The sequence below is a fragment of the Vicugna pacos genome, chromosome 3 (assembly GCF_048564905.1).
Source record: "Vicugna pacos chromosome 3, VicPac4, whole genome shotgun sequence".
NCBI classification, from domain to species: domain Eukaryota; kingdom Metazoa; phylum Chordata; class Mammalia; order Artiodactyla; family Camelidae; genus Vicugna; species Vicugna pacos.
This window is the reverse complement of record NC_132989.1, coordinates 91612527-91626007: the sequence shown is the minus strand read 5'-3', so window position 1 is coordinate 91626007 and position 13481 is coordinate 91612527. Positions and strand designations below refer to the sequence as shown.

Here is a 13481-nt window from a genome sequence, read left to right as displayed (position 1 = left end):
CAATTATTTATTGATTTCTAATGTGCATCGCATATGATTTTCTCTAGTTGTTAAGACAGATAGAGCTCCCACCCTGTGGAACTTATATTCTAGTGAAGAAACTGGGTGAAGAAGCACCAGAAGGGGGCGGACTTCTGTTCTGCTTAACAGAGTAGTCAGGGAAAGCTTCTCTGATATTCTGAGCTGAGATCCGAGGGAACAAGGATGTGAGCCATGCAGACACCTGACGAAGAGCATTCGAGTCATAGAGAATAACAAATGCAAAGGCCTGAGGCAGGAGGGTGCTTGGAACGTTCCAAAAACTTTCAGGAGCTCAGTGGGCAAGTGTGAGAATCCTAGCAGATGGAATCAGAGAATTAGTGGGGTTGAAGTTGACAAATCAGGTAGGGCTTTAGAGACGATGTATAAGGACTTTGAACATGAATCTAAGTGAGATGGGAAGCCATGGAGGGCCCTTGAGCCCAGGAAAAAGGGATATAACATGATTCATATTTTTAAAATATCACTCTTTCCACTGTGTGGAGAAGAGACCTAGTGTGCGTGCGTGCGTATGTGTGGCTATGTGTGTTTCCACCCAACTCTTCTCCCTTTGCTCTCTGACAACAGGGACCTAATTGTAAATCCTTTAACATGCTCTGCTCTCCTACACCCTATTGCCTATTCCCTGGACCTGCAACACTCTGGTCCCTTCAAACTCTGCTCCATCCTTCAGATCCATGCAAATGCCACATCCCATGGGAAGCTCCCCAAGAGAGGAACTGGGTGCCCAACTCTGTGCAGTCTGTTTTGTACACTCTTCTATTTTAAGTACTGGTTTCTATGACTCTATCCTCAAGAGACCCTGAGCTGCTTAAAGGAAGAACCTCACCTTTCTATTTTTTATGTCCTCAGGTCTGATCATAGTGCCTGGCACATAGTAAGCCCTCAATAAATATTCAGGGGGATGGTATAGCTCAAGTGGTAGAGCACATGCTTATTAGCATGCACAAGGTCCTGGGTTCAATCCCCAGTACCTCCTCTAAAAATAAGTAAATAAACCTAATTACCTCCCTCCCCCAGCCAAAAAGAAAAAAAAAAAAGTAGGAAGAGAATAAATATTTGATGCCTGCATAAACAAGTAAACTGACGTACTCACATAAGATAATTCTACCAAATTTCAGGACAAAGTATCAAAGAATATTCATTTGGTCATTCATAATGTCTAGAGGATGGAAGGTGCTAAGCCAGCAGATTCATAAAAGTTTGGCTTATTTATATGTGATTGTGTGGAGGTAGGAGTGAGCCACATAAAAAGGGAAAGGGAACAGAATGTGGAAACACCTAAGAGTAGGAAACAACATGACGCACTTGTGGAGATCTTAGCAGAACTGAAGCCCTAGAAACAAGGATGAGGTCAGCTGCTGGGGAGCTGACGACAAAAGGCTGGTGGGTGAAAGTGAACTAAGTAATGTGGACCTCAATCAGTCCAGCTTTAGTTTTAGACAGTCACCCTGGCAGTGGTGTGCCTGATTACCAGGAAGGAGGCTTATCTGACAGCAAGGGGGCCTTTGGGATGCTGCAACAGTGATGCATGTGGATGTGACAAAGATCTAAACTGGCAGAAATACACAAGGTGGAGCAGGTTACAGGGGTACTGTGGACTCAGTATGTAAGATGCCAGGTGTAGGGGTAGGGGCAGACATTCCATGGGTGCCTTTCCAGGTGGGGGCTGGGATCATCACTTCTCCAGCTGGGCTAAGCAGGTGGAAGAGGCTCTTTAGGGGAAATGGTGATGATTTCACTTGTATTTGTGTTGCAGGTGGAGTTGAGGAGTGGTCTAACAGGGAAGAAATGCAGTTCTAGAGCAATTAGAGACTTTCAGTGTGGAAATAAGGATTAGGGAGCCATTGAGTGAAAAATACTCGTGGATGCCAAAAATTTAGATAGTGCCCAAGAAAGGTCAGAGGGTGGGAAGAGCAGAGGGCCCAAGGGTGGAGTTAGGAGGAGTCCTGGCAAGAACCGATAAAGAAGAGGATGGGGCATCTAGGGACCCCGGCTGGTAGGGCAGCTCCACAAGCCTCAGCAGATGGTTTACAACTTTGGGCCCAAGGCTGCTGCTGCAATTAACGGCTTTCTCAGAAGGCCACAAAGGGGACAAAGAAAGTCCAGTGAAATCGGCTTTATCTTTGAGGACATGACCCAGAAATCAGACACACTGCAAATGCTCAAATCCCATTGACTCAAACTTGGTCACACGGGTGCATCTATGTGCTGGGGAGTCTGGGAAATGCAGTCAGTCACTGCGCTACCTTGTGTCCAGCTAAAACCTGGGCAGATTCTAATACAACAGGGAAGAAGGTGAGATGGTACTAACGGGCACAACTGGATTCTTAGACTGTTTTCTTTTAAATATTTTGCTGATATCTATTTCACCAAAGCAAGCAGAGCTTTGACCAGGCAAAATGAAAAAAGAGAAAGAGGTAATTCTGAAATGTGAAGCTTCCAGAAAAGGGCAGGTGTGGGCTGGGGGTGCAGAGGTAGCTTTGGTGAGGATGCAGCGTGGTATGGTATGATAAACACGGGCTGGTCCTAACTGAGTGAAACTCCTGGCTCTGCCACTTACCAGGACACGTTTCTTACCTGCCTACATCCCAAATGGTCCCTGAGAGGCTAACAGATTCAGTACATACAATGCCATGCCCAGGGCCTTACACCTAGTAAGGACTCAAACTCCTATACCTTCCCTTCATTTCTCCCCACATTTAGAAGACAAAAGAAGGACATGCCAAGAGAAGAAGTTTAAGAAACAACGTGGCTCAACACCAAAATTTTTGCCTACTTTGCAATTTTACTTGGAAGCCTGCTGTCTAAGCTTAAATGAGAATCGCGCTACAGAGCTAGTTTGACACCAGTGCCTGCCATTCGTCTCCAGAAGCAGTTTGAGGCAAGGGAAATGTTCTGGTGCTTACTCTAGAGCAGCATTTGTAGGCAGCCCGGTTCCAAATACCAGATGCTACTGGCTGGTTGCAAAGACTTGCAAGGAAAGAGTTTCCTTTGTCTGATTAAAACAACAGTTTTAAAGGTCAGGTAATGCTGCATTTACAAGTAACCTGCCTCCATAACCCTACAGATGGAGAAAAGGAGCAAAAAGAAAGCTGCACCTGAAGACCAGGTGACAGCTCCACCCAGTTACTGAAAAAAAAAATTAGCAGCACAAAAATAGAGGATTACATTTCTTTTCTCATGTTTTAAACCTTCATTGCAAACCTCCCACTCCTGCGTCTTAGAAAACTCTAGGGATTCGCCCCCTAAGCTGTGCACTTGACTATAAGGCAGCAGAAGTTACCTGGCCCCCGGGAGTGAAACACTTCTCCTCTCTATCTTCTTTCCAACCACTACCAGCCTTTAGGCAGAAAAAAAGATGCAGGAAAGAAGTGGCAGGGTCCCATGATCCCTTGAGCTGGGCCAGTAGCAATGAGCCCAGGTGGACAACAGACAGTAGCAACCATACATTCTGGGACCACAGGTGAAAAGTGAAGATGGCAAGAAAACACACTTCTGTTGGTTAGTTTTCAAGGCCAACTATTAAGTGTGAACAAATCACTATCATTATTTTAATCACGAATATATTTTTTGTTAGTTTGTTCAAATGAAAGTATCTAGGGAAAACATTCAGCTTCAGTTCTGGTCTAAAACTCAATGTCAATTTCTCCACTGAGAGAAGAAAAAGAAGAAATGCTAGAAAACATTTTCTTGCTTCCATGAAAAGCTTTAATAAGGGATTTCTAATCAGAAGTTTGAAGCACCATTTTTCCTCTATCAGAAACTCCAGCTGAGGAGAAAGAAAGCACTTTGGGGAGAAAAGGAGAGAGAGAGAGAGAATTTGCTAAATACAGGCCCAATGTTTTGAAAACAAATGCACTAAAATAATCTGAAATGAGTCGGACTTCGGTGCCTATGCGTCAACATTAAAGTAACAACAAAAGGGAATTCAGAAAGAGTTTTCTCCAAATAGACATTATGTTCCGGAAAAGATTTGGATTTGATTTGCATGCTTGGCATCCTTTTGCCTTGGAAATGAAGTATTTTGGATGCTCTTGCAAGGCATCTCTCAGAAGTCACCTGTGTGGTTTCATTTCTATTGTTCCATATTTATGCTTCATTGCTCACTTCTCACTGTTTACAAAGCAATTTATGATAATTTCATATTTATTACAGTTTTCACAATGAAACTGTTTCATGGTACACATCCTTCTGTGACAGAACTCCCCATGGGGAGCAAGTCAGATGCAAATCTTACAGCTCCATGCTCTCCCACAAGGCTGCATCACTAAACACAAAAGGGCAAATGAACTACCACTCCCACTCAAAATAGCAGGTCTCAAGGTGAGAACAGGTAGCTTCTATTTCAAAATAAGAATTATAAAGGAGAACGGACAAAGGGTATAGAGAGTGAAGAGGGTACCTGCTACCCAATGTCAAGTTTGCAAATCACCAGAAGCCCAAGGATTCAGGTCAGGAAGGCAATTAAGCTCAGTTGGTTCAAAGACAAGGAGCTGGAATAAGGAAGGAAATCATATTGATGGCTCTGTATTTAGAAGACTGGGCTGTGGAGTCAGAGATATGCAGGTCTAATCTCTGTTCCACTAGTTACGTGACCTGAGGCAAGTTACTTAACTTCTCTGAAGCTCTGTTTCTGGAACCATAAAAAATACCCAAGTCAAGTTCATGGGCTTGTACACACAAGACACAGAGTGCTCAGGGTACTGCTGGTGCACAGGAAGCACAGTGAATGGAAGCCACCGTATCATCATATCGTCATCAACACCACCACCACCATCATCAAATGTAAGCTCCATGAGGTCTATGATTTTTGTCTGGGTTTGGTCATTGCCAAATCCCAAGCAGTGTCCAGCACATAACAGGCATTCAATAATTTGTTAAAATAAAAGTATATTATTTTTCAGAGTAAGGACATTTGCTATCACCAAGTCCATCGTTTTCTACACCTTCTCAAAATGTCATCTCCACAGCCTTGGTAAGTGGCCATACTTCCATTTGAAAATAACTGCTGTTCAAAATCCGTATTCTGTTGTGTTTTTCACTTTGCACAGAGACAGCAACCAATGTACTTACCTTGAAACCTGAATCAACACATCTGCCCTGACATCTTTTCACTGCTTTTGAAGACATTATAGCTTTTACTTTTAATGCACATGCAAGACAATGATCAAAGAACGACCTGATGTTTGCTTTGAACTTAAACAACCATTTAGCTGAATGATAATGAATAATGGCCTTTATTTGTAACCTTTCTCTCTAAAATGTAACTTGAATGATCCAGAGACAAAACTAAAAACCATGGTTGCATGGCCTGGTGTACAGGATTTCAGCACAGAGTGAGTTTCCAAAAGCAGCCCTCCTTACCTTGGCAGAATGCTCCATGGTGACCACCACTTTGGTTTTGACACTGGACACCAGATCCATAGCACCACCCATTCCCTTCACCATCTTCCCCTGCAAAAACAGAAACAGAAAATAAGAAGTCATTCTCTATCTCTCATCTTTTTAGTATGTGGTGGACCAAAACCAACTTGCAACAAGTTGCTGGAATAATTAATGAGAAAAACTCACTGACCTTATTGCTTAGCACTTGAGCTTCCTGACCTTAATATCATGTTGTTCTATTATTCTATGGTTGAAGGATAAGTTTGGGATAAGTATTATTACAATGTCACATTTATTAAGTGTGGCTAACGTTACTTTGTCGATGATTTATTAGAATTAAGACAATCAGTGGATAAGAAAAAATCTTAAGAATCTTTCTAGAATTCTGGGCACAATTATTACAATCATTACAATAATATCAGATTGAAATTTACATACCCCTGACATCTATTTCTCCCTTTTTAAACATGTAATTGGCACCACTGAGTCTTCAATCACAGACACTTTCTAAAGCACTCTCTTGGATTTCCTGCAGATTAAAATGCCATTAGGTAATAAACTAAGGCATTAATGGTGTTTCCCTAGTAATGACTAATATGAAAGGTGCACGTGTCTTTCTATAACTTGGCATTTATCTTGCTTTTAGAAAAATAAACCAAAACAAAATAAAAAATATATTTCTGTTAAGCAAAGACAGAAAATAGAAGCAGAGTTCAGGATCCTCTCAGCAATACCATTCTATTTTTGTTCATCTGTCCATCTCCTCATTCATTAAACATGGACCAACCAACTTCTATGTGCCATGCACTCTGAATAATTCCTTCTGTCTAGTCTGTTTCCTGGTTACAGAGTTTTGGAAAAAGCAAGTGTGTCCAGAGATGATGAAATAAATCCTTAGTCAAGTAGACTGAAGAGAAAGTTTTTTGACATTGAAACCTCCTGAAAATTTAATTTATTTTTTAATCCAAGTCCTCTCGATGATTTGACTGTAAAGTCTTACAGGGCTCTTAGCTCCTTTCCCATAATTTCATAAGGAGATTAGCAATGCACTCATATCTGGCTTTAAAACCCTGATTTCAGAAACATTTTAGAGGTCAGTGCAACACCGCACAAACATGAATTAGATGGGCAGTATGAAAGAAAGAAGCAAGTGGTCAGGATATATATCTTCGTGGTTTGGAGCCTACCACTAAACGACATGGAAAGCAGCTGGCAATGGCTGGGAGGAAAGAGTTGGGGGAGAAGGGCAGCAAAAAGGAGTGGGAGGTACAAAATGAGTCTGTCTTTAGATATGAAGTTGGCACTGCAGCAGAATATCCATGTGGAATAATTTTATAGTTCTATAAGCCATATCATCATCCTTAGTTTTCTGCAACTTTAATAAGTTAGGCACCTTGTCATAATATTTCTGTAGAGAAATATTTCTTAATACTGATAGTTTATGGTACAAGATATGGACAAGTTAGCGATGGAAGCAATGAATGTCTATCATAAACTCCAATACTACGGAAGTTAGAGATTTTTAAAGCATCAAAAGACACTGACTAGGCCATTTTAGAACGTCTCAACCTGCTGTGGTAAGAACATCCAGCCAGTCTCAGCTTCCACAGACAGTGTCCTTGGGCAGACTAAGAATTTAAGTGCCAGAAGAATGAGGAAGCCAAAAAGAAAGAAAAAAAAGAAACCAAGCAAGCCTGTTAAAAATTCCTTGAATTAAAAAAAAAATCCTTGAATTAGCATATACCACAGGTAAATTTTGTCCCATGTGTCACAATGATTACAGGTAAAAGCTGACAACAGCCTCTAACAGGAAGCTTGTCCATTTTAGGTGAATCTGATTTACACATTTTAAATCATCAGTTATTTAAGAAATATTTACAGGGCACCAGCTGGGTACAAAACACTGTGCTGGCAGGAGTATAAAGAGCTATAAAACATTTTGGAAGAACCAACTCTTTGTTTCTGTTAAAACGAACTTTATCCCTAGACTCAATGACAATGAACAGCCTTCATCACTCAAAGAGATTCAAGTGATCTAATGTCTTGTCCTCAAAGCACATGCTACACATTTCAAAGCACTATTTTGATAGTTAAATATTTGTTCCCAAGAGTGAAAAATACACAAGATTAGAGATCTAATTCTGTTAACCCCCTGTGTGACATTAGCAAAACACCAAATCTCTCTTAATTTAGGCTCTTTACCCATAAACCAGGAATAAGAATATTTGCCCTGTCATAAAGCTGTTGTGAAGAGAATGGATGAGATAATTTATAAACAATGTGGAGTGAATAAAGTTTATAAACTTATTGACTTATGTTTTCAGTCAATTCAGTTTACTGGCTGTCTAACATGAGCCTGGTATTGTACTGGGTACTGGAATTAGAGATTATCAAGACAGGCTTCTTTTCCATGTAAACTTTTCCACATAAAGCATCCATGAGGAACTAGAGACTTGAACCAAACTTCCTCCCTCTAAAAGCAGCATTCCCCACCCCTCCCTCATCCCCGAGGTAGAGCTAAGTGCTGTTTCCCTGTGTCCTTGCACTATTCAGTAAGTAATTCTATCACAGTGTTTTTCAACTTTTTCCTTTTCTTTTTTGCATTGTTGTCTTTCTTTTCCTTTTTCTTTTCACTATAGCTGCTTGAGTGAAATGTATGAATGAGTGTACAAATGCTTTCAACTAACATAGGTGTGTTCCAGCTCCAGCAGAGCACTGAGGATGTAATGGCTAGCTGTGTCTGGGGAGGCAGGAATGAGAGGAAGAGGCTCCGGGGATTTCACAGAGGAAGAGTTTCACAAAGAAAGTCTGCCAGATGGGAAAGAAAACAGCAGTATCTCCTAATAAAAAGCATTCCTAGCAGGTTAACAGGAAAATCTTCCAATATTTGGTGTTTGTCTTTTAAAGTAAGTTCATTGTATTAGACAAAGAAAATAAAATATTTCCTTCCATTTCAATCCCCAAGTGATGTCTGAAACATAATCAATTACTAAGGGAAGGCAATTTATTCTATCTATATCAGTAGAAATAAAGAGGGCTATAGAAGACATACTCTCTGAAGCAAGTGGAAAATTCATCCTTTCTACTCAGCTTAGCAGGCATTCTGATGGGTCCCAACTACTGGCATTTCCCAGTTCTCTGCTGTAGTTATGGTAGCCATGTGCCTGAGTTCTAGACAATGGAAGAGAGGAAGGTGATACCTGTGGTTCTCAAGTTCTGGCCCATAAAAACATCTCACGTGTAATTCTTCATTCTCCTTTGCCTTCTGCAATCTGGACACTAACATCCAAGGTAATCTCACAGATTCCCGCAGCCTGGTCCCTAAAAGGACCAGGTGTGGCAGAGCCTACTAACTCAGAAACGTATTGCACCATTCAATATGAGGGAAAAACATACAGGGTGCTAAATCACTGAAATTGAGGGGGCTTATTTGTTACAGCAGCTAGTGGGACAAATACAATGATATGGTGCCCCAATGAGTTCAAAGGAAGGGACAGAATTTTGTATAGAATTAGAATTGTTACAGATATGCAATGGGAGGGGGTGCTGAGCAGGCCTTTTAAGGAAATATTATACTACCATTCCTTGAGGGAGGTGACTATGTTGGATATTGTGCTAGGCACTGTAATTTACCTCTCTATCCAAATGTCCAATACATGCTTGACATTTTATAGAAATGAGATACAGATCTCACCTCCATCTTCATCTCCCTGCCCAAATCCAAAGTCTTATTCAACATACAAAACAAAAAGCTGATAAAACAGAGCTATTAAGGAGCTAAAAATATACCTTTAAATAAATGGCAAGAGGGAAAGTGACACTTGGAGAAAAATAGGCCTGTAATGAAGAAGAGATTCTGGGCGTGATTGAAGCACTGGGCCAGGGTGACACAATGTGTGGCTTTCTTTAAAATCTCATCAGCAAACATACACTTCTTGAATGGGGCAACTTTCGTTCTGAAGTGTATTCTACCTAGATAATGGAGAAATGATTGCTGGATACTCATTTCACAGCCAACTCATCTTTTTTGCAGTTAAGGACTGACTCTGATACCAAGTACAGAAAGAATACTGCAACAAAATAAACTAGAATGTTGCATGCTCTATTATGACAGTTGCAAAACTTTTTAAAAAAGATACCCACTCAAGTGTTATTCTCCATTCACAAATATATACAGGGTCTATTAGGAAGCAGAAATCAAGGTAGGTATTAGGAATAAAAGATGAGTATGATTATCTACCTTATTTCCAGAAAATATACTTAAACCAAAATCAACATTTTAAATATGTTTTATTTACCTTGATCCTATTTCTTAACATAGGAATTTTAAAGAAAGTGAAAGAAATTCTGTTAATAATGCAATAACATTAAAAAACCTCAATGCATCAAAGTACAAATATTAGACTCCCAAAGACATAGTAATTCAAGTTTTAAATGTAACCTTTGGTGATAAAATGAATACATTTGAACAGTTCTGTGAAATGCCATGTAAAATAGAATATAAAACATACTGAAAATGATCCTTGCCCTCACCTTTATCATTAGCATATAAATAGTAATGACTTATTTGCAGATTTGTTACTTCTAAATATTTTGCTCTTAGGAGAGAAACAATGTACAATCTGTAGAAACAATTTTTAAAGCATTTTAAACTAATGCTATCTGCCCCACTGGAAAATGTGAATCAACTGGAATAAAAAGGGAAAGATAGCTGTGGAGTGATTTTTTAATAAAACTAGGGCTTGTTGTTCAATATTAAACACCAGAACAGTAAGTACCCACCACAATCCAAATGTAAGCCTCTTTGTTTCTGTCTCACTTCCCCATTATTAAAAAATGCTCTAGGAAAGAAAAGGGCCTCTGAGCATGTTCCCAGCTGAAGAGCAGGAGAGAGGGAAAGTAAAAAACATAATATTGACATTGGTTTAAACACAAAGAGAAAGGTTATAAAATATTTACAATTTGTCTTAGTTTAGCAAAAAACTAAGCTATAACAAAGGTACAGCAGACTTCTCTTTTCTGTTATATTTTGTATTCAAAACCAAGAAAAATGTGCTTTTCCTTTCAAAGATAAATTGTATTTGCCAGGACAGGTAAATTGATTATGTAAGCCAATTAATACGTAACTAGAAAAACACCGATAGTCTCTATTGCTAAGTAAGTTAACAAAATTGCTTATAACAAGTATCAGTTATCATCATAATATGGACTAAAAAGAAAGTGCCTCAAAAAAGCAGTACTTTCGAATAAACTCAAAATTTCATTTTAGTAAGCTCTCTTGTTCCTGTTCTCTTGGAGATCTTGTTTCATCAATCACCCCCTTGCTCCAGTTCCTCCACCCTCCCCCTTTCTACAGCTCCTCTCTGCAGATTCTTCAAGACATTTTAGTCTGGTTTCTGCCTTGACCATCCCCCTGAACTGAGAACTGCTCAATCCAATCTCTAATATTTAATCATTTGATTCAGTAGACACTTTGTGGGTTTACTTTACTACATCCCTGGACCTTTCTACTACATTTTACACTGTGTTCTACCAACTTCTTGAAGCTCTCTACACTCATGGGCTTCCACGGTACAGTACCTGCTACCTTGAACAATGTTTCACATTCTTCCCCTTTCTTCAAACTACATGTTGAAAATAATGGAACCACAGGATGGGAGGAATCTCAATCCCTGAATTAACTGCACAGAAGACAGCTGTCTGCTTATCAAGGATACTCATTTTGGGTCCATGTGAGTGAGAAACAAAAACTTATATTATATTATGTTAATCATTCATGCCTCAACTCAGCATGGTGCAAAGCAAATTAAGCATCTTTACCAAGGCAAATTTCATCTGCCTACCAATTTCCTGTTTCAGCTAGCGGCCAACCAACCACTCAAAGCCCAAATCATGAACTTCCTTATCTCCTGCCTCTCCTTCATTATCTATGTACAGTCAGCGAGTCACTCAATCATGAAGAACTCTGATTTCCCCAATGTCTTGAACTTGACCTTTCCTCACCCTGGCTAAGATCCCATGATTTCTTCCTAGAGTGCTGTAACAACATCCCTACTAGTCAAAATGTGTCCAGCCCTGTCCCTCTCGTATCTTTCCAACCCACAACCACAAAAGTAGTTTCCCTAAAATGAACATTATATGTCATTCCTCTGCTTAAAACTTTCCACCCATTCCCCAGTGCTTCAGGATAAAGTCCAAGCACCTCCCTCAGTCTGGCATACAAAGCCTGTGACGACCTAGCCTTGACCCTCCTCACTTCCTAAAACCCCGGTCCCCATTTCTATGCCAGGAATTGTGAGTTGCTTGTCTGCAGTATGTGCTCTAAGTAAGGCTTCACACTAGGCTCTAAGGTCCCACTCTCACTCTATCAAGTGTACTCCAGCTCAACTTTTACATGTCAAATCATGACAACCTCTCCCAGGAAGCATCTGCATACCTCTGCGCCACCCCATCAACCAGATCAGATTAGGGACCTCTCTCAGGTGCTCTCAAAGCATTCCTGCTTGTCCCCACTGTAAAATCTGCCATGTGACCTGCATCAGGATCGCAGCTGATGTTCCACTGGCAAGTAGTGACAAGGCCATAAAGGTACTTTTAACTGAAATTCTTCCTCATGAGAGGCATCTTATCCTCCCTCTAACCAACCCCTCCACCCTACCCACCACCACCATCTAGAAACTTAAAACACAATAGCAAGCCTCCAAGACCTAGCTCTATCCAGCTATGACTGCCATGTGTTCTGATCGATTATATCTATTCTGATTAATCAGTACCTGTGCGCTAAAGAAATCAGTTAATGTCAAATAGGAAAAATGTCTTGTTCCTAGCTATTAACTACACTGATTCTCTTTTTGTAAAAGTATAAATACCATTCAATAGTGTCCCCATAATTCATTTTAGAAACCTCGCCACTCCAAGTAAACAAAAAAATCCCAGAGCATAAAATTGATTGTACGTTATTAACTTCACTTTAGTGTGGGAAATTAATAAGCATTTATTAAGTGCATAGTTAAAAGCATAAAACTTTCATATTTTCTTTTCCTAAGGTCCAGTCAATGTGTGACTGTTTCTTTTGGTTATGAATGAGGCACTTTGGGTAGGTTAACTTCTATGCACAAGGTCAGACTGACATGCTTCTCTGTTTGCTGGACTAATTAAACAGACAGCAAGAGAAAAACTGTGTTATTCTTAGCTGTGTTTTGAGGCTGTAGTTTCAGTTTTCATAGAGTCTATTCATAATTCTGCAGAGATGAAAACAAACATCAAATAACCTGGCTAGGTGAGTTTACCTTGTTTTATCAGGCCTCCTACAGAAGACATCCATGGAGTCCGAGAAAACGTGCCAGGACAGTTATAAGGGACTTTGCTTTTATTTAACATGGTTAAGTATTATCACAGCACAAATAACTTATTTAATTGACTGTATCAAACACAACTAAGCACTGGTGCTCCTAGTCCTGTACAGTATCCAGAAACAGAATAAGTACAATAGTGAAAAATCCAAGGGCAAGTTATGTTCTGCACTAACAACCTCTACCTTCCATTGGGTCACTGAGAAAAATGTATTAGAATCATATGAAACTGCCGCCATGTGACCATGTGTGACCTAAAGACACAGGAATTTCATACAGTTGGTTCAAACTAATGTTCTAATGGTGGGAACGCAGATCCCATTTACCATCACAAAGAAGTTTTTAAAAATTCATTTTTTTTAAGGAAATCTCTAGATAATCATGACAAAAATGACAGCTAAAATACAAACAGAAGAATAACAGTTAATCATTTTTATGTGTCTGCATGTACTAAAATATATCAATATCCCTCAACAACTCACTCACTTGGAATATGAAATTATTAACGTTTCTTTTGGAAACAGGAAACAGTCTTTCTCAGAAATTTTCTTTTCTGATTCTTCAAAGAGGGTGTGGATTGGTTGGGATGAAGGGGGTGGGGGTGTGAGCATTAGAACCACGGGCAGAAGCACACTTGCCCACACCTCCTCCGCTGTCTGCAAAGCTCTAAAGAGCACAATTACAGAATTATTATAATTACAC

At 39.8% G+C, this 13481-nt stretch overlaps 1 protein-coding gene across 1 annotated transcript in view; it reads right to left on the bottom strand.

Annotated features, from left to right (window-relative positions):
• OXCT1 (3-oxoacid CoA-transferase 1) overlaps positions 1 to 13481 on the bottom strand; it is a 120825-nt gene that overhangs the window by 20241 nt on the left and 87103 nt on the right. Inside the window, exon 14 of the mRNA XM_006207690.4 lies at positions 5407 to 5496. Coding sequence (XP_006207752.1) covers positions 5407 to 5496 — 90 coding nt within the window. The remainder of the gene's footprint in view (positions 1 to 5406; positions 5497 to 13481) is intronic.